The sequence below is a fragment of the Pongo pygmaeus genome, chromosome 23 (assembly GCF_028885625.2).
Source record: "Pongo pygmaeus isolate AG05252 chromosome 23, NHGRI_mPonPyg2-v2.0_pri, whole genome shotgun sequence".
In the NCBI taxonomy this organism is placed as follows: Eukaryota; Metazoa; Chordata; class Mammalia; order Primates; family Hominidae; genus Pongo; species Pongo pygmaeus.
The window spans coordinates 31,630,018-31,656,817 of NC_085931.1; the positions used below are offsets into that span (position 1 = coordinate 31,630,018).

General features: G+C 49.3%; 2 protein-coding genes across 3 annotated transcripts in view; one reads left to right on the plus strand and one right to left on the minus strand.

Annotated features, from left to right (window-relative positions):
• The window catches only part of PI4KA (phosphatidylinositol 4-kinase alpha), a 155,377-nt gene extending 150,273 nt beyond the window's left edge, over positions 1–5,104 (minus strand). Inside the window, exon 1 of one of the 2 annotated variants that reach the window (XM_054469096.1) lies at positions 4,867–5,103. In XM_054469096.1, coding sequence (XP_054325071.1) covers positions 4,867–5,100 — 234 coding nt within the window. In that variant the 5' untranslated portion in view covers positions 5,101–5,103. Of the gene's footprint in view, positions 1–4,866 lie in introns of both variants that reach the window. The other variant, XM_054469095.2, reaches the window with a different exon arrangement.
• Positions 5,052–26,800, plus strand: part of SNAP29 (synaptosome associated protein 29) — a 32,862-nt gene continuing 11,113 nt past the window's right edge. Inside the window, exons 1-2 of the mRNA XM_054469098.2 lie at positions 5,052–5,637; positions 16,640–16,836. Of these exons, the coding sequence (XP_054325073.1) occupies positions 5,401–5,637; positions 16,640–16,836 (434 nt within the window). The 5' untranslated portion in view covers positions 5,052–5,400. The remainder of the gene's footprint in view (positions 5,638–16,639; positions 16,837–26,800) is intronic.

The following is a 26,800-nucleotide window of genomic DNA, read 5'->3' on the forward strand; positions in this document are numbered from 1 at the left end:
GAAAAGCTCAAAGCTCAGCCATGGATCAGAACAGATGCTTAAGGGTCTTGGCTTTGGCTATGGGAACATGGCAGGAGTCTAGTCACCAGACCTGAAATATGAGAGTAGATGGGATCTTGGTCAGATTAGGGTAGCTCACACCTGTAATACCAGCACTTTGGGAGGCGAAGGCAGGAGGATCCCTTAAGCCCTGGAATTTGAGACCAGCTTGGGCAAGATGGTAAGACCCCCATCTCTATTTAAAAAAAAAAAAAAAAAAAAAAAAGTAGATGGGATTTATGGGATTTCATTGGTTCATTAAAGGAAAGAGAAAAAAAAAGAGTAGATGGGAGACTTGTAGCAAGGCTGACTTGCTGCTGTTCACCTGAGCAATCAAATTAACACTGCTTCTGATTTACCTGGCCTAGCACATACCAAGGAACAGCAGGAGCTCAATAAATGTTTTCCGAAAGTAATTTTTTTTTTGAGACGGAGTCTCCCTTTGTCGCCCAAGCCAGAATGCAGTGGTGAGATCTCAGCTCACTGCAACCTCCCGCCTCCTGGGTTTGAGTGATTCTCTGGCCTCAGCCTCCCAAGTAGCTGGGATTACAGGTGTCCGCCACCATGCCCAGCTAATTTTTGTATTTTTAGTAGAGACAGGGTTTCACCATGTTGGCCAGGCTGGTCTCGAACTCCTGACCTCAAGCGATCAGCCTGCCTCAGCCTCCCAAAGTGCTGGGATTACAGGCGTGAGTCACTGTGCCCAGCCTGAGGTAATTTTTTTTTTTTTAAGTAAAGTCCACAGAGCAATAATAGGCTTGGTTTCACAGACTGGGATTAGAGTGAGTGACTAGAGTAAGTAAACACAACTGTGGGCATGTAGAGAGACAAAGGTAGGGAAGGTTATGTCATTAATGTACCTCAAGTGTCACTAAAACCATGTCAGGGCTGCCTGAGTTACCAATGTCTGAGCTGAGATGTGAGGTCTGGTTCTGCAAACTTAGCCTTTGCCAGGTCAACCCTATCTAGGTCAAGCCCCAAGTAGTCCTCCAATCTCTCAGGAAGAAAAAAGAGAAAAAAATAGAAGCAAAGAGAAGGGGAAGAGGGAAGAGAAAAGGGGAGGGATTGGGTTTTAAACACTCATCTCCCCCATAAGTCTCCATCTTTATTATCTCAGGTGCGTACTCCAAAATTCCTTTACTCTTAAGAACAAGAAACTTGGCCGGGCGTGGTGGCTCATGCCTGCAATCCCAGCACTTCGGGAGGCCGAGGTGGGCAGATCACCTGAGGTCAGGAGTTTGAGACCAGCCTGGCCAACATGGCGAAACCCCGTCTCTACTAAAAATACAAAAATTAGCCAGGTGTGGTGGCAGGTGCCACCTCAGGAGGCTGAGGCAGGAGAATCGCTTGAACCCGGGAGGTGGAGGTTGCAGTGAACCGAGATCATGCCATTGGACTCCAGCCTGGGCAACAAGAGTGAAACTGTCTCAAAAAAAAAAAAAAAGAACAAGAAACTTTTCCTTGAGAATGCTAAGGGCTTTTTGTCAATTGCTTTAAAATGAGGAATGTAGTAAAACACATAGGACTACATATTTTATATATATACATTTTTATTATACTTTAAGGGTACATGTGCACAACGTGCAGGTTTGTTACATATGTATACATGTGCCAGGGACTACATATTAACAATGATCCCTAGCATAATCAAGTCGCAAGATCTTAGATGAGGATAAGAGGAATTCACATATATTTAATGGGGTCAGCCACTTACAGAAGCCTCCTCTATGAAATAAGTTGCTTCAGGGGTCCCCAGACTGCCCACATGTATATAGTTGTACTCATGGCTAAATTTTTTACAGTGAATGGATATCAGCAATAGGAAAGGACCTCAAGTGTCACTAAAAGCATGTCAGGGCTGTCTGTAGAAACCCATGCACAGGCTTCCTTATGTTCTCTCCCTCCTGTGAGGATATACATCAAGCTTGCTCCTTGCTACAGCAGCAAAAATTCAATACATGTGTGCAGTTTGTGCCCAGGAAAGTCCATTAGAGAATCAGCACCCTAAGTTTTTAATTTATGCACCACCAGCCTAGCCATCAGATTCCCAGAAGGAAAGCATGTATTTAACATAAATCATAGTTTGTAAAAAGGATCTAGACATAGTGAACCACCTTTATTACTAATAGTTACAGGATTGAGGAAAGCATTCAAGTGCCTATTTCCCAGATGCCAGCCAAAGGCCAACCTCGTAAGCAGGCTCTTGTAAAAACAGCAGCCCCAGAGCTGCTCTATTCACTCTTCACAGAAGTGATTAGTAATGGCCAGGCACAGTGGCTCATGTCTGTAATCCCAGCACTTTGGGAGACCGAGGCGGGTGGGATCGCTTGAGGTCAGGAGTTCAAGACCAGCCTGGCCAACGGGTGAAACCCCGTCTCTACTAAATACTAAATACTAAACCCCGTCTCTACTAAATACTAAAAAATTTGCCCGGTGTGGTGGCACGTGCCTGTAGTCCCAGCTACTCAGGAGGCTAAGGTGGAAAAATAGCTTGAAACTGAGAGGCAGAGGTTGCAGTGAGCCGAGACCTCACCACTGCACTCCAGCCTGGGCAACAGAGCAAGACTCCCTCTCAAAAAAAACAAAAAAGTGATTGGTAAATGTTGCCAATGAGACTGAAGTACTTCCTAAAGTAAGTGGCATTAGGGAGCTGCCAATCTGTGGCTATGGCTGTGTTCCTTGTAAAATATAATCTTTTTTTTTTTTTTTTTTTTGAGACAGTTTCGCTCTTGTCACCCAGGATGAAGTGCAATGGTGCAATCTTGGCTCACTGCAACCTCCGCCTCTCAGGTTCAAGCGATTCTCCTGCCTCAGCCTCTCAAGTAGCTGGGATTAGAAGCACGTGCCACCACACCTGGCTAATTTTGTATTTTTAGTAGAGACAGGGTTTCATCATGTTGGCCAGGCTGGTCTCGAACTCCGACCTCAAGTGATCCGCCTGTCTCAGCCTCCCAAAGTGCTGGGATTACAGGCATGAGCCACCACGCCCCGCCATAAAATATAATCTTGACAACTGAAGCAGTTATTACTACAAAGCTAAGAATGTTGCAATTACAGAATGTTCTCGTGACTAGTGAACATGGCTGAAGAAGCAAATTGAGCTCAAGGTGCCCTTTTCTGAGTTACTGAGTGGAAAGGGTGCTACCACTGCTGGAGCTGCAGGACCAGCTTCTTAAAGATCATCCAATTCCCTGCGTTCTTTTCTCTCTCCTCCCAGAATCCAGCAATCAGACATAAGATATACTTGTTGGCTCTCCTGCTAAGAAGCGAATGTGCTGACTAGCTAGCATGAGTTTGATTCAATAAAACAGCACTATACTCCATTAGTCAGACTATCTAATGATAACAGTGATCATACATTAGGTACCCACGTGCCTTTTTGTTGATCTTCACAATACTCCCATGAAGTCCTATCTTGTATTTGACAGATGATAGCAAAGTATCAGAGAAGGGAACTGACCTGTCTAGAGTCACACTAGTGAAAGCAAGTGATACAGGATTTAAATTCAGAGGTCCCATTTTCCAAACTCATGTCCTTTCCATTGCATTGTACTCCCTCTTTAGCTAGAAGTCAGGTTAGCACCAATCTGCCAGGACCTCCTCACCCCAAAGGTGCATGATAAAATCAAATATGAGAACCGACAAGGCCAAGGACCAGGTCACTCTGCCAAAAGTGCCTAAAACAGCCTTTCAGCTTCATCCATCAGCAGACAGCCACAAAACCACTCCCAACTGCAACAGGCTGGTCTCCGGTCACCACTGTCTTATCTTGTCGGAAAACATCCTCTTTCTATCTGCCAAAAAGTTGAGTGGGAAAATAATTCCATCCTTTCAGGGCTAAACACTGTGCTGAGTCTCATCGCACACTGGTGGGCAAAGAAAATTGACATTTACTGCTCACCCACTCTGTGCCTAGCCCCGTGCAAGATGCTTTATGCTAGAACTCATTTAATTCTCAAGAACAACCTCATTTTACAGGTAAGGATACAGAGGCTCTAAGAGTTAAATTTACCCAAGAGGACACGGTAAGTGCCAGTGCAGGGAACAAATTTAGGTCTGACTCTAAAATCTGTCTCTTTCCAGATCTCAAGGCACACCACTGAGTTGCCTTTCACCTTTCTCCCAAGACGAGGATTGCTCTGGCATGACTTCACCTTTCTCTTCCGAAGCAATTCCGAGTTGACTTCTCTGCCCACTGACAGTTCACGCTCCCTTCCCTGCCACTGTCCCTTCTGCAAACGCACAATCTTTTACCCAATCTAACGCCCCCAGCCTCGTAGAATAACACTGCGCAGTTGGTTTACAGTCAGAAAGCACTTTCAACACAGAAAGCACTTTCTCCTGGTCACCACAGTCCGATGAAGCCGGCAAAGCAGATAAAAGCATCCCCATTTTACAAGAAAGGCATCTTCCCAAGGTCACGGAATAAAAAGCAGGTGAAATCCGGGGCAGAGCTCCAGGTCTTGACCCCTGGTCCTCGGCTCATCCCACTGCTCCTCACTGACGCCCACGATCCAGCCTCCACCCCCGCGATGTCACAAGATGCTCCCTGGGCCAGCAGCTCACATCCCCCACCCCCATCCCACAACCACCCACCTGCAGCGGCCCTGCAGGCCCCGCCGACCCCTCCCCCACGGTCCCTCTCTCTTCACCAGCCCCTCCCTCTAGGGCCTCCTTCCCCCGCTAGATTCCCTCCGCTCAGGCGCCCCCTCCCGCACAGGCTGCCGGCGAGCCCAGCCTCGGCCTCCCAGACCCTCGTCCCGCCTCCACGCTTCGTCACCCCAGCCCCTCCTCCTGTCAGCCCGCGGCCCAGCCCGCCGACGCTACCTTCTCCAAGGATGCTGGTCTCTGCACCGCCAGGGAGCGGGCCAGTGACAGGACCGTGTTGAAATAGAAACCCCGCGAGGCGCTGCAGCCGGAGCCGGAGCCGGAGCAGCCGCTGCCGCCTCCGCCTCCCCGGGCCGGGGCCGCCGCCATCACCTCACGCGCCGCGGCGCTGCCCGCCGGCTCCCCGCTCCCGGCCCGCGAGCGCCCGACCTCAGGGCGCAGGCGTAGGTGCATCCGGCTTTCCCGCCACGTGACCTCTCAGTTGCCGACACTAGATAGGGCGTGGCTGCGGGGCGGGCCCACCGCTGCCAGGGAGAGAGGGGATGGACAGTAGGTTGCGGTTGCGCGCGCCGGACGTGGGCCCCCCCAGCCGACCTGCGCGATGGTCGGCTCCGAGGGCGGGGCCACGTGCGCGCGACGCGCGGAAGGAGTTCGCGCGACGCCCGCGGGGTCGGTGGGCGGGGCGAGGCCCTGGACGGCGGCGGCAGCGGCGCTCGTCTTTCTCCCTCCCAGACCGAGAGCCGCGCCGGCACCATGTCAGCTTATCCTAAAAGCTACAACCCGTTCGACGATGACGGGGAGGACGAAGGCGCCCGGCCGGCCCCTTGGAGGGACGCCCGAGACCTCCCCGACGGGCCCGACGCGCCTGCAGACAGGCAGCAGTACTTGCGGCAGGAGGTCCTCCGCAGGGCTGAGGCCACGGCCGCCAGCACCAGCAGGTCCCTGGCCCTCATGTACGAGTCCGAGAAGGTTGGGGTCGCCTCTTCCGAGGTGAGCCTGGGGCAGGGCTGGTGTGGACCCGCCGGTGTCTGCGTTGTCAAACGGAAACGAGAAATGTTTTGCTCACAGTCTTTTGAGAATTCTGAAGTCGCCTAGCATAGATTCTTGAACCTTGGTGACTCGATGGTGGTAACAATCTGTTAACTATGTAAAGGTATGTGCCTCTGGAGTACTTGAAGAGGGCAGTTTACCCCAGAAATCTTCCTTAGCTATTAGTCTGCTTCGTTGATTTTTTTTTTCTTACGCCTAGCTCACGAGGAAACGCCAGATTATTTTCTGTTCAGGTGAGTAAAAATTCTGAACAGCAGGTCCTAGGTTTGGGAAATGGAGAGTCCGTTTCTTCGACATTATTTCCTGTGCAAAAGTCTGGCACAGGGTTTCGGCCATTCCTTCCGGAGTGAGCCAGAAAGAGAGGACTATGTGCCTGCGAGTGTCAGGTGATACCCTGAAGCATCAGAGCAAGTGGTCCACGAGTTCTTCCCGCATCATTGACCACGTCTCCACCTAACCAACCAATAGAGGTATTGAAGTCTCTTCAGCCCAGACAGCTGCCGAGTTGACCAAAGCCTGGGTTTGGTTGAGTCCAGGGTGTTACCGTTACTTCCCAAATCCTAGACACATAGTGTGCGGGTTAAGAGTCTATTGCTCCAACTCATCTTCATCAGTTCTTCCCATCCTTAGATTTCAGAGCGTAGTACCTTCAATAACAATTATTCTGGCCGAGCGCAGTGACTCACGCCTGTAATCCCAGCACTTTAGGAGGCCTAGGCGGTCGGATCGCCTGAGCTCAGGAGTTCGAGGCCCGCCTGGGCAACATGGTGAAACCCTGTCTCCACTAAAATAAAAAAAAAAAAAAATTAGCCGGCTGTGGCGGTGCGCCTGTAGTCGCAGCGACTCAGGAGGCTGAGGTAGGAGAATTGCTTGTACCCGGGAGGCGGAGGTTGCAGTGAGCTGAGATCGTGCTGCTGCACTCCAGCATGGGCAACAGACCGAGATCCTGGAGGGTCTTTTTCTTTTTCTTTTTTTTTTTTTTTTGAGATGAAATCTCACTCTGTCGCCCATGCTGGAGTGCAGTGGCACGATCTGGGCTCACTGCAGCTTCCGCCTCCGGGATTCAGACGATTCTCCTGCCTCAGCCTCCCGAGTAGCTGGGACTACAGTCGCGCACCGCCACACCCGGCTAATTTTTTTTGTATTTTTAGTGGAGACGGGGTTTTGTCACGTTGGCCACGCTGGTCTGGAACTCCTGACCTCAGGCAATCCACCCGCTTTGGCCTCCCAAAGGGCTGGGATTACAGGCGTGAGCCACCATACCGGTCGAGAATTATTCTTTATTGTACACCACAGTCTTTTCAGCCTACTAATGAAACAGTTTTGTTTGGACAGAGGAAAAAAAAAGGTTTAAAAAAATGTATAAGTCAGGCGCGGTTGCACTTCTATAATCCCAACAATTTGTGAGGCCGAGGTAGGCAGATCACTTGAGCCCAGGAGTTCGAAACCAGCACGCGAAACTGCGTCTCTACAAAATTTTAAAAATTAGCCGGGGGTGGTGGCACATGCATGTGAGTGCAGCTACTCAGGAGGCTGAGGCAGGAGGATCGCTTGAGCCCAGGATGTCAAGGTTGCAGTGAGCCATGTTCATACCACTGCACTCCAGCTTGGGCGACAGAGCAACACCCTATCATTTCCCCTTGCTGTTTTCTTGGGTTACTTCCCTTCCCCACCTCTCTCTGTTCATGTATCCCTCATTGATCCACTTCCCTGTGGTTTTTTTTGTTTTTTTTTTGAGATGGATTCTCGCTCTGTCACCAGACTGGAGTGCAGTGGCACCAACTTGGCTCACTACAGCCTCCGCCTCCTGGGTTCAAGTGATTCTCCTGCCTCAGCCTCCTGAGTAGCTGGGACTACAGGCGTGCGCTACCACACCCAGCTAATTTTGGTATTAATAGAGATGGGGTTTTGCCATGTTGGCCAGGATGGTCTCGATCTCTTGACCTGGTGATCCACCGCCTTGGCCTCCCAAAGTCCTGGGATTATAGGCGTGAGCCACTGCGCCTGGCCCACTCCCTGTGTTTAACTGTTGGTTTTTTATTTTTGTTTTGTTTTGTTTGAGACGAAGTCTCACTCTGTCACCCAGGCTGGAGTACAATGGCGTGATCTCGGTTCACTGCAACCTCCACCTCCCCAGTTCAAGTGATTCTCCTGCCTCAACCTCCCGAGTAGCTGGGATTACAGGCACCTGCTACCACACCTGGCTAATTTTTGTTTTTGTTTTTTTTTTTTTTTTTGGTGTTTTTTGTTTTTGAGACGGAGTCTTGCTCTGTCTCTCAGGCTAGAGTGCAGTGGCGCGATCTCAGCTCACTGCTACCTCCGCCTCCCACGTCAAGCGATTCTCCTGCCTCAACCTCCTGAGTAGCTGGGCTTACAGGCACCCGCCACCATGCCCAGCTAGTTTTTGTATTTTTAGTAGAGACGGGGTTTCACTGTGTTGGTCAGGCTGGTCTTGAACTCCTGACCTCATGATCCACCTGCCTTGGCCTCCCAAAGTGTTGGGATTACAGGCGTGAGCCGCCACACCTCATCTCTGATTTTTGTATTTTTAGTAGAGACAGGTTTCGCCATGTTGGCCAGGCTGGTCTCAAACTCCTGACCTTAGGTGATCTGCCTGCCTCAGCCTCCCAAAGTGCTGGATTACAGATGTGAGCCACTGCGCCCGGTCCTAACCTTGTTGAGGAGGTTTTGCTTGTAGTTCTTACATCTCATACCTACTGGATTCCTGTGTTCCATTCTAAATGGGAAGTCTTGACTTAGATTTGAGAGGGTTGCCTGAGGTTTTAGGGCCCTGGTGAATGGGTCACATGATTGAGGATCTCAAGCCCAAGGAAGTCAACTAACAACTATTTAAGGAGACATCTTTGTAAACTGAGAACAACTGAAGTAGGGAATCAGAATGATTCAAAGTAGGGCATTGTGGCAGAGGATAAACTTGAACCTAGCTTTTAAGGCTGAGGTTTACACAAGAGGAGTGAGAATGAGGGATGTTCTTAGGGAAGACAGACGAATATGCAAATGCACTGGCCCAGCAACAGAACTCCTTGGTCCAGAGGCGGGACATGATAGACTGGGTGTGTTAGAGGACAGGGGATGGAGGAGGTAGCTTAGGAGCCCTTGGAGGTCATAGGGAAAGTTCTGGTCTCATAACTCAGGAGAGGCAAAAACATAATAGGTGTGAGTTTGATATAGATTGTGATGACATGCCCCGTGCTGCCCCCAAAGGTCTTTCTATGCAGTTGGGACTGTGAGAGCAGAGGCAGAGTGGCACTTCAGGCATGTCAGGCTTGGCCAGGCCAGGCATTGCTGTGAGAAGTACAGTGTGGTCATGACTGGGCAGGTGACAGGTGCTCTTGTCAGTGAGACAACACGTTGGAATTTTCCAGGATTGGGTCAGTTCTCAATTATGAGAAGCCCTGGGAGTCAGGGATGACCTACATCCCCACCCCACCCAGTGTTCTCCAAGCTGTCTTTGTTTTTGTCTTTTGTTTTGAGGGAGGTTTTTTGAGATGGGGGTCTTACTCTGTCAACCAGGCTAGAGTGCCGTGGTGCAATCTTGGCTCACTCCAGCCTCTGCCTCCAGGTTCAAGTGATCCTCATGCCTCAGCCTCCCAAGTAGCTGAGACCACAGGTGCACGCCACCATACTCGACTAATTTTGGGTATTTTTGGTGTAGAGGGGGTTTTGCCATGTTGCCCAGGCTAGTCTCAAATTCCTGAGCTCAAATGATCTGCACACCTCGGCCTCCCAGTGCTGGATTACAGGCCTCCAAGCTGTCTTTGAATAACTCTAATCACTCTTTCATTCCCTTTGGTGTTGGGATGGGAACAGGGGAGTATGAGCTCTTCCAACCCTCAGTGCACAGTGTGGCTTCCAGCAAATTCCAGTGTACCCTGCTAACCATCCAACTTAGGTGCCTCCTGGTTACCCAGCACTGTGAAACATGCCAACACATGACAGATTTATGTCAAAGATGAGGACTTTACAAATTATATTAGGTTGGGAAGATCATAATTCAGTCCCAGCTTGGAAGGAAAATGGCTTAGTTAAGTCACCTCTAGCAAAGAGAGCTGCCCTTCTCCTACTGTGAAACCTGGCAAGGTTTGTTTCTCACAAAGGCTCAGGCCACAGGCTATGACCACAAAACAACAGAGGAAAAGTAGTGGGAGCAGGGCAGGTTTCCCCAGGCCCCAGGTTTCCTGGTAGGCGCTTTGTAGAACTACAGGGAGACTTGTAAGCCACTCATCTCTTTCCCTGTTTAGTAAGCATGATTTCTTCTTTTTTTTCTTAAGGTTTAATTTTTATGAAGAGATATTCCAATCACATGGTTCAAAATTTCGAAACGTACAAAAGGATGTTGTCTTCTCCCACTTCCCTCCCTATCCTCCCTCTGCCCCTAAGGCAGCCAGTCACTTTCCCTCCTTCAGTGTTTTGGGGAGATAATGCTGTGGATAAAGATGGGTTTGTTTGTTTTTTTAAGTGAAGTATTCTATACATTCTGGTCTGCATGTGCTTAATAGAATGGAGGTTGTTCCACACTAATATGTAATGAGCTGGGCTTTCTTTTTGGCTGTGTTGTATTCCATTGAACAAATGACTTCTATTTATGCAGCCTGTCCCCTAATGATGAGCATTGAGGTAATTTACACCTTTTGGTGAGTCTATTTGCACCCTACTTGGACATGGTTTTTGTACACCCTTTCATCACTCCAATGGAGGAGACTCACCTGCCCAGGACACTCTGCTTCCCCTCTTGTAGCTGAACTTACTCCACTGAGGTTTTCTGGGGCCCGAGATCTCGGTTCAGAGGAGTCCAGCAACAAACATTAGACCAGGGTTGGAACAGCTGGCACAGTAACATCAATGGAAAGGGACAGAGTTTGAGAGTTCAAACGTGATGCACTCAGCAGCCACCCCCAGCACATCCTCCACACCGTCTCGTGCAGGGGCCCACCCATCTCTGTGTCTTTCCAGCACACAACAGTCACCCACACTGGGCATTCAGTTCAGAGGTGGGAGAGAGGAGGACACCCCTCCTAGCCCAGGAGCAGAGGCCATCAAGGTGTCCCCGGAACTTAGAGTAGATACATTGCCAAAAGGTGATATCCTCATTCTCAGGGATTCTGGTCTTGGAGCAGCCCACTCCAAATGAGGGGCTGTACAGACCAGAGTCACCCCTCTGAGGCAGCCTGTGGTGATGCTGATGCAGCCAGAGTTCTTAGCAAAAGTTGATGGATGGGGACAAGCAGCTGCTAGATTAAGTAATTCCTCAAATTTGTAAATGTCAGCAGTGGAAGAGGAGCAGTCTCTTACCCATCTCTTGCTCAACTTTCTGCCCCCACGTTTCTTAGCACAATGTCCTTAAGCGTCATTGGCGCTCCTGAAATAGTTGCCAAATGAATAAGTGACCTGGGGAAGGAAAGGAAGGAGGGAGGGAACAGAAGATTGCCTGAAAAAGGAGGAGAGAGTTGGGTGGAAAGAATGCATTGAGCTGTGTGCCTTGGTTGCAATGCCTGTCCTGTGACCAGAAAATGCATCCCAACGCATGTCAGGCTGTGTCTAGCAGGTGGGAGGGAGTCTGGTGGAGAAATGGCATTGGACCACATACTCACCGCTAGGTCTGTTCGGGATTTATTTTTAATTAATTTTTGGTAAACTATCAATGATTGAATTTGACCATTGATGGCCAGGTGTGGTGGCTCACACCTGTAATCCTAGCACTTGGGGAGGCTAAGGCAGGTGGATCCCTTGAACCCAGGAGTTCAAGATCAGCCTGGGGAAATGTGGTAAAACCCTGGCTCTACAAAAAATACAAAAATTAGCTGGGCATGGTGGTGCACGCCTGTAGTTCCAGCTACTCAGAAGGCTGAGGTAGGAGGATCTCTTGAACCAGGGAGGTCAAGGCTGCAGTGAGCTGAGGTCATGCCACTGTATTCCAGCCTGGGTGACAAAGTGAGACCCTGTCTCAAAAAAAAAAAAAAAAGAATTAGACCATTGATCCCAGGCCAACTTGCTGGCTTGTTGGCTGTAACAGGATGCCTTCTGAGGATGGGCTGGTTGTTTGAGCTTCTGGCTTCTCCTTCCTGGGCACATCCACTCCCAAGGAACCTTGCTTTGCTGACCAGGAAACATGCTGTGACAAGCCGAGCGGCCATCTGCTATACAGCTTTCTGCCTCTGAGGTGTTCTCAGAGTGGGAAGTGTTGTAGGGAGGTGTTTGGGGGTTCCCAAGACCACCCTCAACTTCAGTGATTCACTGAAAGGATGCACAGAACTGTTATACTTATGGTGATGGTTTCTTACAATGAAAGGATGCCGATTAAAACCATCAAATGAAAAAAGTTCATAGGGCAGCATCCAGGGCAAACCAGGCAGAAGCTTCCAGTTGTCCTCTCCCCATGGAGTCATGTGGACAACACTTCTCCAAGCAGTGTGTGACAACACACACAGAGTATTGTCAACCAAGGACCCTCACTTAAGCCTAGGTGTCCAGAGTTTTTTGGGGGGTCTGTCACATAGGCATGGCTGAGTATAGTCTCCAACCCCACCAGAGGTCAAGCTGATAACGTGTAGCCCAAGGCCACCATCATATATCACATTGTTAGCATAGTCTGTCTGACCTGGTCTAAGCTTAGGCTCACTTAAGCAAGGACACTCTTATCAGGCAGGATATTCCAAAAACAAGGAACCAGGCTAGGGCCACACCTCTCTTTGGAATGTGGAGTGTATGGACAACCCAGAGCTGCTGAGCTAGCCTTTTGCTCAGCCCCAGGTTGGCCTGCATACAGATGGTGAGGGGCACCAGCACTACCGCCTTTGCCCTTGGTGGTTTTTCCTGCACCCTAAGACCCGATTTGTCTCTGAATCCACCCCATACTCCAGATGCCATAGTCAGAGCCCCGGGTTTGAGCATCTGCCATGGGTGCTCACGTATCCCTGCCAAGGCTTGTGCCTGTGCACACTCCCTTGGAAAGGGAGAGATGGAACAAAGATAAATTTCAGATTTCTAGATTCAGCTCACTGACTCCAGATTGGCCTCCGTCTACTTATGATGAACCTCACTTATGAGAACCTGAGTTTACGAGCTCAGTATGAGAAACACAGTATTGATGCCCTTCCGTCAGGAACCTGGGGAGGACTCGGTCACGGAAGCCCACTTGATGTTATAAGATGTGTTGGCTGCGAGTTGCAGTTGAGATCTGTTGGTCACTGCTGCCCTTTGAAGGCCTTAGCGACATCCTGTGGGTGTTCCCTGCCGAGTCCTGTGGGTAGCCCTGCTCACTCCCCACATGGTTCCTCTGCCCCTGCACGAGCTGCACCCTCTGCCTGGTGCCCTTGCCCCACCCCAACTCTTTGTTGTGATTTGTTTTTAGGAAAACTAAGTCCAAATGGACAGGACCCCCAACTTTCTGACTGCCTAACTTCTCAGTCTCTCCTCTAGCCTCAACAGGGAGCCTCTCTGACCCCCACCTTAAGCTAAACAAAGAGTCTGCAGGGAGAGGTGACTCTGTGTGTGTATGTGTTTGTGTGCATGCGTGCAGTAGCTTTAGTTTCTGCCTCCCCCACAAGACTGTAAGCTCAGTGAAGCAAGGACTCATCTGCCTTCTTTGGATTCCCAGCATTGCAATGTTGTCAACAAATGAAAAACTGAGATTGAACCTCACTCATCTTGCTCTCTGTCAGACTGTAAACACCATCGGGACAGAGACTTAGGATTGTTTCGTGGACAAAGAGAGAACTCTTGTTGGGGTTCAAGGGAGTAAGAAGGGCATCACCTGTAATGCTTAGTAATCACTGAAACAAGGAAGCACTTTGCACGTGCGTCCTTTACGCTGAGGGCACCTGCGGAGCTCACTCCCCTCGCAGCCACTGAAGTCCCTTCAGGGACCTCATTCTCCCAGGGGAAGTTGGAGAAGATGGGCTGTGGCTCTGTGGAGCGGGGTGTGGACCTGCCTCGGTACCTGGAGCGGTTGAGGCCTGTCTTGGTGATGGCTGGGGCACAGGTGTCTGCCCGGCCTGTCCTTACAGACTGTCAGTGTTCTCTTTCCTGGTATTTTGGTGTTTGGTCTGTCAAACCCTTCTTCCTCGTTGGTTGGAACTAGGTCACAAGCACATTAAGTCTGGTCATTTCCTCTGCCTTCTGGGGGTGGATTTTAGCAGAAGAAACAACTCCTCCCTTGCTGGCCTCATGACCTCTGGTGAACACTAGCTTCCAGCAAACAGAAACTTCCAGAGGCCAGAGCAGCACTCACTCGCCTGGCCTTCCAGCCTCACATGCAAGATAAGCCACCCTCACAGATTTCTCTGTGCTCCCATCTAAACATCTAAATCAGCCATCTGGTTTCCTTAGCAGTAGCATAGACTCTGGGGGTTTGAGAGAATGTGTCACTTGTGAATAGGAGAACATAAGTCCATACTGGGGAAGGCAGCTCTCCAAATTGAGATGAGGAGGTCAGGGTGGGAGGGTGAGTGGTTGTGGGCTGGCCCTGATGGAAGGAGCTCACCATCAGGGAAGCTGAGGACCCCCCTCCTAATGTGACAGCAGAGTCTTGGCCACCTCTTCATTCCCCAGTCCCCATTCTGGCTGCTCTGAGTGTCTTTCCAGCTACTGGAAAGCTGCTTCTGCAGCCTGCAAAGCTAGCTGGAACTGGACTGTAAGAAAAACATGTAGATGCTGGAGAAAATCTCTTAATCCTAATGTATAGCTCTGCCTTATTCCAGAAAAGACTGCAGTGTGGACATGAAGATGATAAACTTGAGGTGATGGAAGAAGCAGAAACGCCAGATACATTAGCAGCTCTTTTTTATTTTGAAAACTAGCCCTTGCAAGATTTGCTTGACATACTGAGTGACACTATCCAGAAAACGTTTTTCTTTTTACTTAAAAAAGGCTGATGGTTTGTTCAGACATGTTTTGTGAACTAGTGAAAAACATAAACGTTGAAAGCTGTAAAATTCAGCAGTTCTAAGTTTATTTCCAGCAAGAGTTAAACAAAGTTTAATAGTAAATTCAACCAAGCAGTGTTTTAGCTTTTTGCCTATACATTATGTTTTTAAATTTCACCCATTAAACAAGGACTCAGGTTACACATTGATTCCTTAAGGACTTTAAGGAAGCCACAACCATTTATTTATAGTTGCATTTTGCTCTTCAGATTTCCAGGATGTTTAAAATTTTTTTTGACTTTGTTTTTAGGTATCAAGAGAGAATATATCTAAAAAGCATTTGCATAGTTAGTGTAATTGCTAAGCCACAGGGTGATGGGTGAATAGCAGATTCAGAGGAAGGCAGCTGAGGGCAGAGGCTGCCTAACAGAGCAGGAAAAATGAAGCTCCAGAGCCTTCTGGCTGGAAAGGCGGCTCACAGATGGGCCGCAGCTGTAGATCAGTTCTGAACTAGGGACTGAAGCAAGTTTGTCGTAAATAAAGGAAAGTGGTAGTGTTGATGTTGTGAATGTATATCCACAACCAGAACCATCAGCTCTGGAGGGACCATCAGGCTGCCACTGTGGCCACAGAGCATCACTCACGTCTCCATTGGGCAGATTTGCAGAGACTCAGCAGTGAACAGAGCAAGTCCCTGCCTCGTGGAGCTCATATGCTGTGAGCGGTGGCTCATGCCTATAATCCCAGCACTTTGGGAGGCCGAGGCGGGTGGTTCGAGACCAGCCGGGCCAACATGGTGAAACCCCGTCTCTACCAAAAATACAAAAAACTAGCCAGGCATGGTGGCAGGCGCCTGGAATCCCAGCTACTCAGGAGACTGAAGCAGGAGAATCGCTTGAACACAGGAGGCAGAGGTTGCAATGAGCTAATATTGCGCCACTGCACTCCAGCCTGGGCGACAGAGCGAGACTCCATCTCAAAACAGAAAAGGAGGTGGAGAAGAGGGGTAGTGGTTGGAAGGAGGAATTCTCCTTTAGGGAAGATGTCTGAGAAGGCCTCTCTGAGAGAGTGGCCTTTGAAAGGAGACCCTAATTGGATGAGGGATGAGAGGCTGAGCCATGTAAGTATCTGGATGGAAAACATTACAGGCGGAGATAGTGGTGTGTGCAAAGGCCCTGGGACAGGGTCACCCGTGTTAACAGGTTTTAAAGCTGGAATTGTGGATGGGCTAGAGTCAGACACTAATAGGGTCCAGAGGGGACACTGGTCCCTGAAATAGAATGTGAGGATTTGACCATGGCCAGGAGGCTCAGGTGGCCCAGTGGGAACTCCTTAAGTGGGAACTTCCTAAAGGAAGAATAGAAGAACCAAAGTCCAGGGGGCAGTGCCAGGCCCAAGCCTGTGAGGGTTCCCAGAGTTGGAGGACTAGAGAGAATCTGCTTCCAGTTCAGGCCCTGGACTCTGAACGTCACAGGCACATTGCCATCCATCTCCCCCCAACCCCAACCGAGACGGAGTCTTGCTCTGTCTCCCAGGCTGGAGTACATTGGCACGATCTTGGCTCACTGCAACCTCCGCCTCCCAGGTTGAAGCAATTCTCCTGCCTCAGCCTCCCGAGTAGCTGGGATTACAGGCGCCCGCCACAACACCTGGCTACTTTTTGTATTTTTAGTAGAGAGGGGGTTTCACCATGTTGGCCAGGCTGGTCTTGAACTACTGACCTCATGATCCGCCCACCTCAGCCTCCCAAAATGCTGGGATTACAGGCGTGAGCCACTGCGCCAGGCCTCTGCCATCCATCTTAACATGGTGCCATGAGCCAGCCTCTCAGGAAAAGGGTCTCATGAACAAATGAGGAAGGCAAGCAGAGTTAGGGCAGGGAAGGAGAGGCAAAGGAATGTGTTGTTGGAAAGGGTAGTGTGCCCCTCACAGATGACAGTACGTGTCTCCAGATGTGCCCACTGAGAGTTTATGAAGGGGCTGCTCCATGTGGTCCTTGACTGCTCTGGGGGAGAGTCACAGAAAGCTATAATGCCACCGCCTCTCGGTTTCCCCAGGAGCTTGCCCGTCAGCGAGGAGTCCTGGAGCGCACAGAGAAGATGGTGGACAAGATGGACCAAGATTTGAAGATCAGCCAGAAACACATCAATAGCATTAAGAGTGTGTTTGGGGGGCTCGTCAATTACTTCAAATCCAAACCAGTAGAGACCCCACCTGAACAGAATGGCACCCTCGCATCCCAGCCCAACAGCAGGTGAGTGTGTCTTCTACCATCTGGGTGTAAAGGAGCAGAAGTGGGGATTAGTTCAAATGACCAAGACTTTCAGTCCACGTCAGTACCATGAAGGGATCCAACAACCCTTTAAGTTACTCATCAGGGGATATTTGTCCTCAAACATTGTGAAACCAAGAACCGTTCTTCCCTGATCCCATGTTCACTTGATTAACATCTAGTCTGTCAATTGCTTCTCCAATAATTGTGACCCCACTACTTTGAAAGAGAGGGTGTTCACCTCAGCGTAATCTGTACAAGTGTGACTCACTTCACATAATTTTTGCTTTAAAAAATCTTTAGGGCTGGGTGCAGTGGCTCACACCTGTAATCCCGAAACTTTGGGATGCCAAGGTGGGTAGATAGCTTAAGCCCAGGAGTTCGAGACCAGCCTGGGCAACATAGTGGGACCCTAGTCTTTACAAAAATTACCCAAGCATTGTGGTGCACACCTGTAGTCCTAGCTCTTCAGGAGGCTGAGGTAAGAGGATCTCATGAGGCCTGGAGGTCAAGGCTGCAGTGAGCTGTAATGGTGCACTCCAACTTGGGCTACAGAGGGAGGCCCTGTCTCAAGAAAAAAAAAAGTCTTTATGTCTAAATTTGTCATATCTAATCCAATTCGCCCGTTGATTTTCATTTGAAAATTACAAGGCTGGGCTCAGTGGCTTATCTGTAAAATCCCATGCTTTCAGAGGCTAAGGTAGGAGGATTGTTTGAGACCAGCCTAGACAACATAGCAAAGACCCGTCTCTATAAAAACTAAAAAAAAAAAAAAATTAGCCAGACATGATGGCACGTGCCTATACTCCTAGCTACAGGGGAGACTGAGGTGGAAGGATTGCTTTAGCCCAGGTGTTAGAGACTAGAGTTAAGTTATGATGGTGCCATTGCACTACAGCATCAGTGACAGAGTCTCCCTGTCTCTAAAAAAAAAACAAAAAATTAAAGCTAAATAATTAAAATCAAAAAAATAAAGTTAGAAGTTGCTTTCCTCAGGTTTTGGCTCGAAATATAAAATCATACATGAGACTGGGGGCCAGGCACAGTGGCTCACACCTATAATCCTAGCACTTTGGGAGGCCGAGGCAGGCGGATCACCAAGCCAGGAAATCGAGACCATCCTGGCTAACACGGTGAAACCCCGTCTCTATTAAAAATACAAAAAATTAGCTGCGCGTGATGGTGGGCGCCTGTAGTCCCAGCTACTCGGGAGGCTGAGGCAGGAGAATGGTGTGAACCCGGGAGGTGGAGCTTGCAGTGAGCTGAGATCGCGCCACTGCTCTCCAGCCTGGGCGACAGAGCAAGACTCCGTCTCAAAAAAAAAAAAAAATTCATGAGATTTTGGTAGACTTCAGTGTTACATGTTCAAGGATAAAGGAATGGAGTTTCTGCTAAAGTAGATTACTATTGTTTGTATTTAAGATCACTATGTGTGTTTTTATTACAAAAACAACATGGCCATATTACAGACAATCTATACTTTACCTACTACAACACGAAAACAGAAAATTTCATTTTTCCCCTTATTCAGTATTTTCATAGTTGTAACCATAGTATTCTTTTGGCTTGATAGCCTTTTTTCTTCCATTTAGCCCAGAAAAAATGCTTGATATTGTGTGATAACTCAGGTTCCATAATCATCTCTCTCTCTCTTATTTATTTATTTTTTATTTTACTTATTTATTTTTTTTGAGATGGAGTTTCGCCCTTGTTGCCCAGGCTGGAGTGCAAAGGCACGATCTTGGCTCACTGCAACCTCTGCCTCCCAGGTTAAAGCGATTCTTCTGCCTCAGCCTCCCAAGTAGCTGGGATTACAGGTGCCCACACCATGTCTGGCTAATTCTTTTTTTTGAGACGGAGTCTCACTCTGTCACCCAGGCTGAAGTACAGTGGCGCAATCTCGGCTCACTGCAAGCTCCATCTCCCGGGTTCATGCCATTCTCCTGCCTCAGCTTCCCGAGTAGCTGGGACTACAGGCGCCCGCCACCACGCCTGGCTAATTTTTTGTATTTTTAGGAGAGACGGGGTTTCACAGTGTTAGCCAGGATGGTCTCGATCTTCTGAGTTCGTGATCCATCCACCTCCGCCTCCCAAAGTGCTGGGATTACAGGCATGAGCCACCAAGCCCGGCCTAATTTTTGTATTTTTAGTTGAGATGGGGTTTCACCATATTGGCCAGTCTGGTCTCAAACTCCTGACCTCAGGTGATCCACCTGCCTCGGCCTCCTAGAGTGTCGAGCCACCGCGCCAAGCTTTTTTTTTTTTTTTTTGAGACAGAGTCTCACTCTGTTGCCCAGGCTGGAGTGCAGTGGCACCATCTCAGCTCACTGAAACCTCTGTCTCCCGGGTTCAAGCAATTCTCTTGCCTCAGCCTCCTGAGTAGCTGGGATTACAGGCATGTGCCACCATGCCTGGCTAATTTTTGTATTTTTAGGAGAGATAGGGTTTCTCCATGTTGGCCAGGCTAGTCTCGAACTCTTGATCTCAGATGATCCGCCCGCCTCAGCCTTCCAAAGTGCTAGGGTTATGGGCGTGAGCAACCACACCTGGCCTCTCCCTTTGTTTTAATTCTGTAATGTGGAGCTTTTCTTTTTCATTTTATTTATTTATTTTTTAAGAGATGAGGTCTTGCTGTGTTGGCCAGGTTGGTCTTGAACTCCTGGCCTCAAGCAGTCCTCCCACCTCGGCCTCCCAAAGTGCTAGGATTACAGGCATGAGCCACGACACCTAACTGCAGAGCAATTTTTTTTAATGCATCACTAAGGTACAGTAAAATGCGTGCATCTTAAGTGGAGAGCCAGTGACTGTGAACCTGTGTACACTAGTGTGGCCACCACCCAGATCAAGATGTAGGGTGTGGCAGGGAGGAAATTAGATGACTACTTCAAACTCAGAGTGGGGCTGGGGAGAAACCAGTGTAGGTAACAAAGCTGGTGGTGATGGCAGAAAGAACAGGCAGGTGAAGCCATCAAGAGTTATGGAGAGGTTCAGGCATGGTGGCTCATGCCTGTAATCCCAGCAATTTGGGAGACTGAGGCAGGAGGATCACTTGATCCCAGCCTGAGCAACATGACGAAACCCCGTCTCTACAGAAAAACACAAAAATAAAGTTGGGCATGGTGGTTCAGGCCTGTAATCCCAGCACTTTGGGAGGCCGAGGCAGGTGGATCATTTGAGGTCAGGAGAGTGAGACCAGCCCGGCCAACATGGTGAAACCCAGTGTCTCCTAAAAATAAAAAAATCAGCCAGGCATGGTGGTGCCTGCCTGTAGCCCCAGCTACTTGGGAGGCTGAGGCAGGAGAATCCTTTTAAGCCTGGGAGGCAGAGGTTGTAGTGAGCGGAGATTGCACCACTGCACCTCAGCCTGGGTAACAGTGAGACTCTGTCTCAAAAAAAAAAAAAAAAAAAAAAAGACCAGGCATGGTGAGTCACGCCTGTAATCCCAGCACTTTGGTAGGCCAAGGCCAGCGGAGCATGAGGTCAGGAGATTGAGACCATCCTGGCTAACACGGTGAAACCCCATCTCTACTAAAAATACAAAAAATTAGCCGGGCGTGGTGGCGGGCGCCTGGGGTCCCAGCTACTGGGGAGGCTGAGGCAGGAGAATGGCGTGAACCCAGGAGGCGGAGCTTGCAGTGAGCTGAGATCGCGCCACTGCACTCCAGCCTGGGCGACAGATCGAGACTCCGTCTCAAAAACACACACACACACACACACACACACACACACTCCGTCTCAAACACACACACACACACACACACACACACACACACACACACGAAAATTAGCCAGACATGGTGGTACGTGCCTGTGGTCCCAGCTACTGAGGCGGCTGAGGTGGACCCGACCTTTTGGCATAGGTGGGAGGATCACCTGAACCCAGGGAGGTTGAGCCTGCAATGAGCCATGATTGTACCAGTCTACTCCAGCCTGGGTGACAGAGTGAGACCCTGTCTCAAAAAAAAAAAAAAAAAAAATTACTGCAGGAAGGACCTGCAGAGTTGGCCCTGGGAACCTGCAGGCCTCAGTGAGTGCCCTGGGGAGGCACTAGCTAAGGTTATGAGGGTTGGTTGGTTTTTTGGCTCAGCCATAATCACCATTCTGGGTTCTTCAGCTCAACCCTAATTTTAAATATCTGCCATTTCCTTCCAATTCTAGTCGTTGCTTGTTTTTTGTTGTTTTTTTTTTCAATATGCATATCAGAAAGATGTTTTATATCCTAATCTTTGGCCACATTTAATTGCCATAGGCGAAGGTAGGATGTTCATTTGTTTTGGTCTAAGACATCCTCCATGTACAAACTCAGGAGCAGAGTGAGCCCTTGGAGGAATGGGAAGCTGGCAGGTTTGTGACTAGCACCCTTTCACACCCTTCCACATCCTACATATCTCTTCACAAAGGCTGCTTCTGGGGCTCTTGGAGGCCCCTGTATCCCTGAACATAGCTATGAAAGCCATGGAAGTCCTGTGGTTCCAGGGGCAGTTTTCTTTTTTTGGAGCATCTTGAAAACTCAGGGGCTTCCCAGCAAAGGCTTCCATCAGTGAGGCAGCCATAGTTATTTCAGTGAGGTGGGCTTTGTCTCTTGGGAAGTCCTGTTTGTCCTTGCTGACAGCTTTCCAAGCTGCTTGTTCTCATTTCCACTTAAAGCTGATGCATTCCCGTCAAGGTCCCCAAAGTCATGTACCCTGCCTGGCCTGCCCCTAGATTAGCCCCAATCAGTTGTAGCATTCTTGCCATCTCTTAGTAAATTCAAGAAAGCAAAACTTTCACCCACGCTCTGCAGTTCTGTGGGAGCAGAAGCTGCAGGAATGCAGTCTGTCTGTTGGAAGATATGGGGGAGGCACACAGTCCACAGGAATGCAGTGGGGACCCAGAGGAGAGGGAGGTTGTCCCTGGGAACAGAGGAAGGCTGCACAAAGGACCTGACTTTTTGCAGAAGGTGAAGGTTTTGAGGGAACCCACCAGTTGAAGGAGGGGGTTGGTGCAGGCACACGGCAGTAAAAGCACAGGGGAAGCCGAGATGAAGGAAGTTGTTGGCCATTTCAAGGGCCCAGCAGGGCCAGGCACAGTGGCTCACGCCTGTTATCCCAACATTTTATAAGGCCAAGGCGGGACAATCACTTGGGGCCAGGAGTTCAAGACCAGCCTGGGCAACATAGCAAGATTCTGTCTCTACAAACATAAACAATTTTTAAAGCTGGTCATGGTGATACAGGCCTGTAGTCGTATCTACATGGACGACAAAAAAAAAAAAAAAAAAATGGGGGGGTGGTGCTGGGTGCAGTGGCTCACGCCTGTAATCCCAGCACTTTGGGAGGCTAAGGTGGGCGGATCACGAGGTCAGGAGATTGAGACCATCCTGGCTAACACAGTGAAACCCCATCTCTACTAAAAATACAAAAAATTAGCTGGGGGTGATGGCGGGCACCTGTAGTCCCAGCTACTCGGGAGGCTGAGGCAGGAGAATGGCGTGAACCCGGGAGGTGGAGGTTGCAGTGAGCGAAGATCAAGCCACTGCACTCCAGCCTGGGCAATGGAGACTCCATCTCAAAAAAAAAAAAAAAATGCAGTAAATTGTGAGTAAATTTTTTGTGATCCTGTCAAAACCTTTAATCCATAAATGCAGGAATACTATCACTTAAAAGCTTTGCGGTTTTTTTTTGTTTTTTTTTTTTTTTTAGACAGGGTCTCGCTCTGTCGCCCAGGCTAGAGTGCAGTGGTGCAATCTCTGCTCACTGTATCCTCCACCTCCCAGGATCCAGCAACCCTCCCACCTCTGCCTCCCAAGTAGCTGGGACTACATGCGTGGGCCACCATGCACTGCTAATTTTCATATTTTTTGTAGAAACAAGGTCTCACTATGTCTCCCAGGCTGATCTCAACCGCCTGGGCTCAACTGATCCTCCCTCCTCAGCCTCCCAAAGTGCTGGGATTGCAGGCATGAGCCACAGTGCCTGGCCCACTTAAAAGCTTTTTTTTTTTTGAAATGGAATCTCGCTCTGTCACCCAGGCTGGAGTGCAGTGGCGTGATCTCGGCTCACTGCAAGCTCCGCCTCCCAGTTTCACGCCATTCTTCTGCCTCAGCCTCCTGAGTAGCTGGGATTACAGGCGCCCGCCACCACGCCCGGCTAAATTTTTTTTGTATTTTTAGTAGAGATGGGGTTTCACCATGTTAGCCAGGATGGTCTCGATCTCCTGACCTAGTGATCTGCCCACCTTGGCCTCAAAAGCTTTTAAAATAAGTTTCTCCTATCAAACTTCTATTCAGCCATGCATTTCTTGTGTACATCATTATCACACAAACCCTTCGGCCTTCTCTGAAGTTTTGTCTCTTGGGAAGTCCTGTTTGTCCTTGCTGACAGCTTTCCAAGCTGCTTGTTCTCATTTCCACTTACAGCCCATGCGTTCCTGTCCAGATGTACCCTTAATTTGAAATTCTCTAACTTATTTAAGACTTGGTTTCTGACCAGGAACCACCCTCTCTTAAACCTCTACTGTCTTATCACTTTTCTCAGTCTCCCTAGAAATTGGCTTTCTTGGCTGATCACGGTGGCTCACGCCTATAATCCCAGCACTTTGGAGGTTGAGGTGGGCAGATCACAAAGTCAGGTGTTCAACATCAGCCTGGCCAACATGAGGAAACCCTGTCTCTACTAAAAATACAAAAATCAGGCCTGGCGCAGTGGCTCACACCTGTAATTCCAGCACTTTGGGAGGCCAAGGAGGGTGGATCACCTGAGGTCAGAAGACCAGCCTGACCAACATGGAGAAACCCTGTCTCTACTAAAAATACAAAATGAGCCAAGCAAGGTGGCACACATCTGTAATCTCAGCTACTTGGGAGGCTGAGGCAGGAGAATCGCTTGAACCGGGGAGGCAGAGGTTGCAGTGAGCCGAGATCGCACCATTGTACCCCAGCCTGGGCAACAAGAGCGAAACTCCATCTAAAAAAAAAATTAGCCGGGCGTAGTGGCGCTCACCTATAATCCCAGCTACTCAGGAGGCTGAGGCAGGAGAATTGCTTGAACCAGGGAGGTGGAGGTTGCAGTGAGCCAAGATCACGCCACTGCACTCCAGCCTGGGAGACAGCGAGACTCCATCTCAAAAAAAGAAAAAAAGAAAAAGAAAAAAAGAAGTTGGCTTTCTTTGTAGGGGAGCCATTTTTCACAAAGAAACCATTGTTTTCCTCATTTATGTATTACCAGTACGTGTGTGATGGCACATAGAAAGAATAAAGCCAGCGTTGAGATGTGCAGGCTGAGAGGTGGCCAGGCCGACTCAGAAGCCAAGTGTCTCCTCCTACTCCCAGCATGGCAATGCACGGCCCACAGTGGTGCTTAGAGGAACCAGTTCTGTGTTCTAGACTTTCAGTCACAGCTTCCGTGGGGTGAAATCCTGGAGTGTTAAATCCTTCCATTCACGAGGCTCTACTGCATTCTACCCAGAGCTGGAGCCCTGGGCTTGCAAAATCCTTAGCTTGCAGGAGTCTGGACTTGCTCTTGCAAGTTGGGAGTCATTAAAGACTTTAACTGAAGAGGTGCTTGCCAGTATTGCTTTAGAAAGATGCCCAGCACCCATGGGGAGTAAGGATTGGAAGGGAGGGGATTGAATTGAGAGGCATTGCCATAATCCTTGTTAAAGGTGAAGAAAAGCAAGGCAGGCCAGGCACGGTGGCTGAAGCCTGTAATCCCAGCACTTTGGGATGCCAAGGCGGGCGGATCATGAGGTCAGGAGATAGAGACCATCCTGGCTAACACAGTGAAACCCCGTCTCTACTAAAAATACAAAAAATCAGCCAGGCGTGGTGGTGTGTGACTGTAGTCCTAGCTACTTGGGAGCCTGAGGCAGGAGAATGGCGTGAACCCAGGAGGCGGAGCTTGCAGTGAGCGGAGATCATGCCACTGCACTCCAGCCTGGGTGACAGAGCGAGACTATGTCTCAAAAAAAAAAAAGGCAAGGCAGAAGGAGAGGCTGGGTTTCTGGGCTACCTAGGGGGTGGGAGATCAAGAGGGCGTTTGTTTTGCCTGGATTACTGGGAGTAGCACTGTGCAGGGGGAGGGCAAAAATTGGGAGTAACCCTGATTCCCAGATTGGCTGGCGAAGTGGTCAGGCTGCTGTTGAGATAGAGGAGAGCAGGCTGTTGGGGAGACACAGCTCCCAGCTGGAGGCACCTGCCACACCTTAGGGGGCTCAGCAGGATGGCAGGGGGATCACTAGGGCATCAGGCACAGTCTAAATGACTTTGAGTTGCAAGAGCTATTCCTGTCTACAGCCAGAGTCAGCAAACTAGGCCACGGAGCAAAATCAAAGATATTTTATAGGAACTTAGGTGGTGAGAAAAAAACATATTTTCACAACTTTTTAGTGACAAAATTTAAAATATAAAAACAGTGGCCAGGCGCGGTGGCTCACGCCTGTAATCCCAGCACTTTGGGAGGCTGAGGCAGGCAGATCACGAGGTCAGGAGATCGAGACCATCCTGGCTAACACGGTGAAACCCCGTCTCCACTAAAAATACAAAAAATTAGCTGGGCCTGGTGGTGGGCGCCTGTAGTCCCAGCTACTCGGGAGGCTGAGACAGGAGAATGGTGTGAACCTGGTCAGCGGAGGTTGCAGTGAGCCAAGATCGCGCCACTGCACTCCAGCCTGGGCAACAGAGCGAGACTCCATCTCAAAAGAAAAAAAAAAGTAATAGGGTGGACACAGTGGCTCATGCCTGCATGGCTGTAATCCTGGCACTTTTGGAGGCTGAGGCAGGAGGATCACTTGAGTAGGCACCTGTGATCCCAGCTACTCAGGAGGCTGAGGCAGAAGAATAGCTTGAACCCGGGAGGTGGAGGTTGCAGTAAATCGAGATCGCGCCACTGCACTCCAGCCTGGGCAACAGAGCAAGACTGCCTCAAAAAGAAAAACAAAAAATTAAAAAATTGGCCAAGCGTAGTGGCTTATGCCTGTAATCCCAGAACTTTGGGAGGCTAAGGCAGGCGGATCAGCTGAGGTCAGGAGTTCGTGACGAGCCTGCCCAACATGGTGAAACTGTGTCTCTACTAAAAATACAAAAAATAGCCAGGTGTGGTGGTGGGGGCCTGTAATCCCAGCTACTCAGGAGCCTGAGGCAGGAGAATCACTTGAACCCGGGAGGCAGAGGCTGCAGTGAGCCGAGATTGCACCACTGCACTCCAGCCTAAGTGACAGAGCGGGACTCTGTCTCAAAAAATTAAAAAAAAAAAAGAAAAAAAGCCAGGCAAGGTGGTGAGTTCCTGTGGTCTCAGCTACCCAGGAGGCTGAGGTAGGAGGATCACGAGCCTAGGAGTTAGAGACTTCAGTGTTTGCACCACTGTACTCCAAACTTGGTGACAGAGAGAGACCCTATCTCAAACAACAACAACAACAAAAACAGTAATAGTTGAGTACAGTATTCTGGTAATATAAGTGCACTAATGAGAAGAATGAAACTCTTGAGGTTCTAAGTTTGTCATCTGAGGTGCAGATGGTCATCTCTAAGGCCATTCTTTGCTTATGGTCATATAAAAACAGGTGAAATTTTGTTATGTGTATTTTACCATAATAAAAATAACTTCGGGCCAGGCGCAGTGGCTCATGTCTGTAATCTCAACACTTTGGGAGGCCGAGGTGGGTGGATCACTTGGGATCAGGAGTTCGAGACCAGCCTGGCCAACATGGTGAAACCCTGTCTCTACTGAAAATACAGAAATTAGCTGGGCATGGTGGCGCGTGCCTATAACTGTATTTTTTTTTTTTATACTTTAAGTTTTAGGGTACATGTGCACAATGTGCAGGTTAGTTACATATGTATACATGTGCCATGCTGGTGGGCTGCACCCATTAACTCGTCATTTAGCATTAGGTGTATCTCCTTATGCTATCCCTTCCCCCTCCCCCACCTGCACATGCCTATAACTGTAATATCCCAGCTACTTGGGAG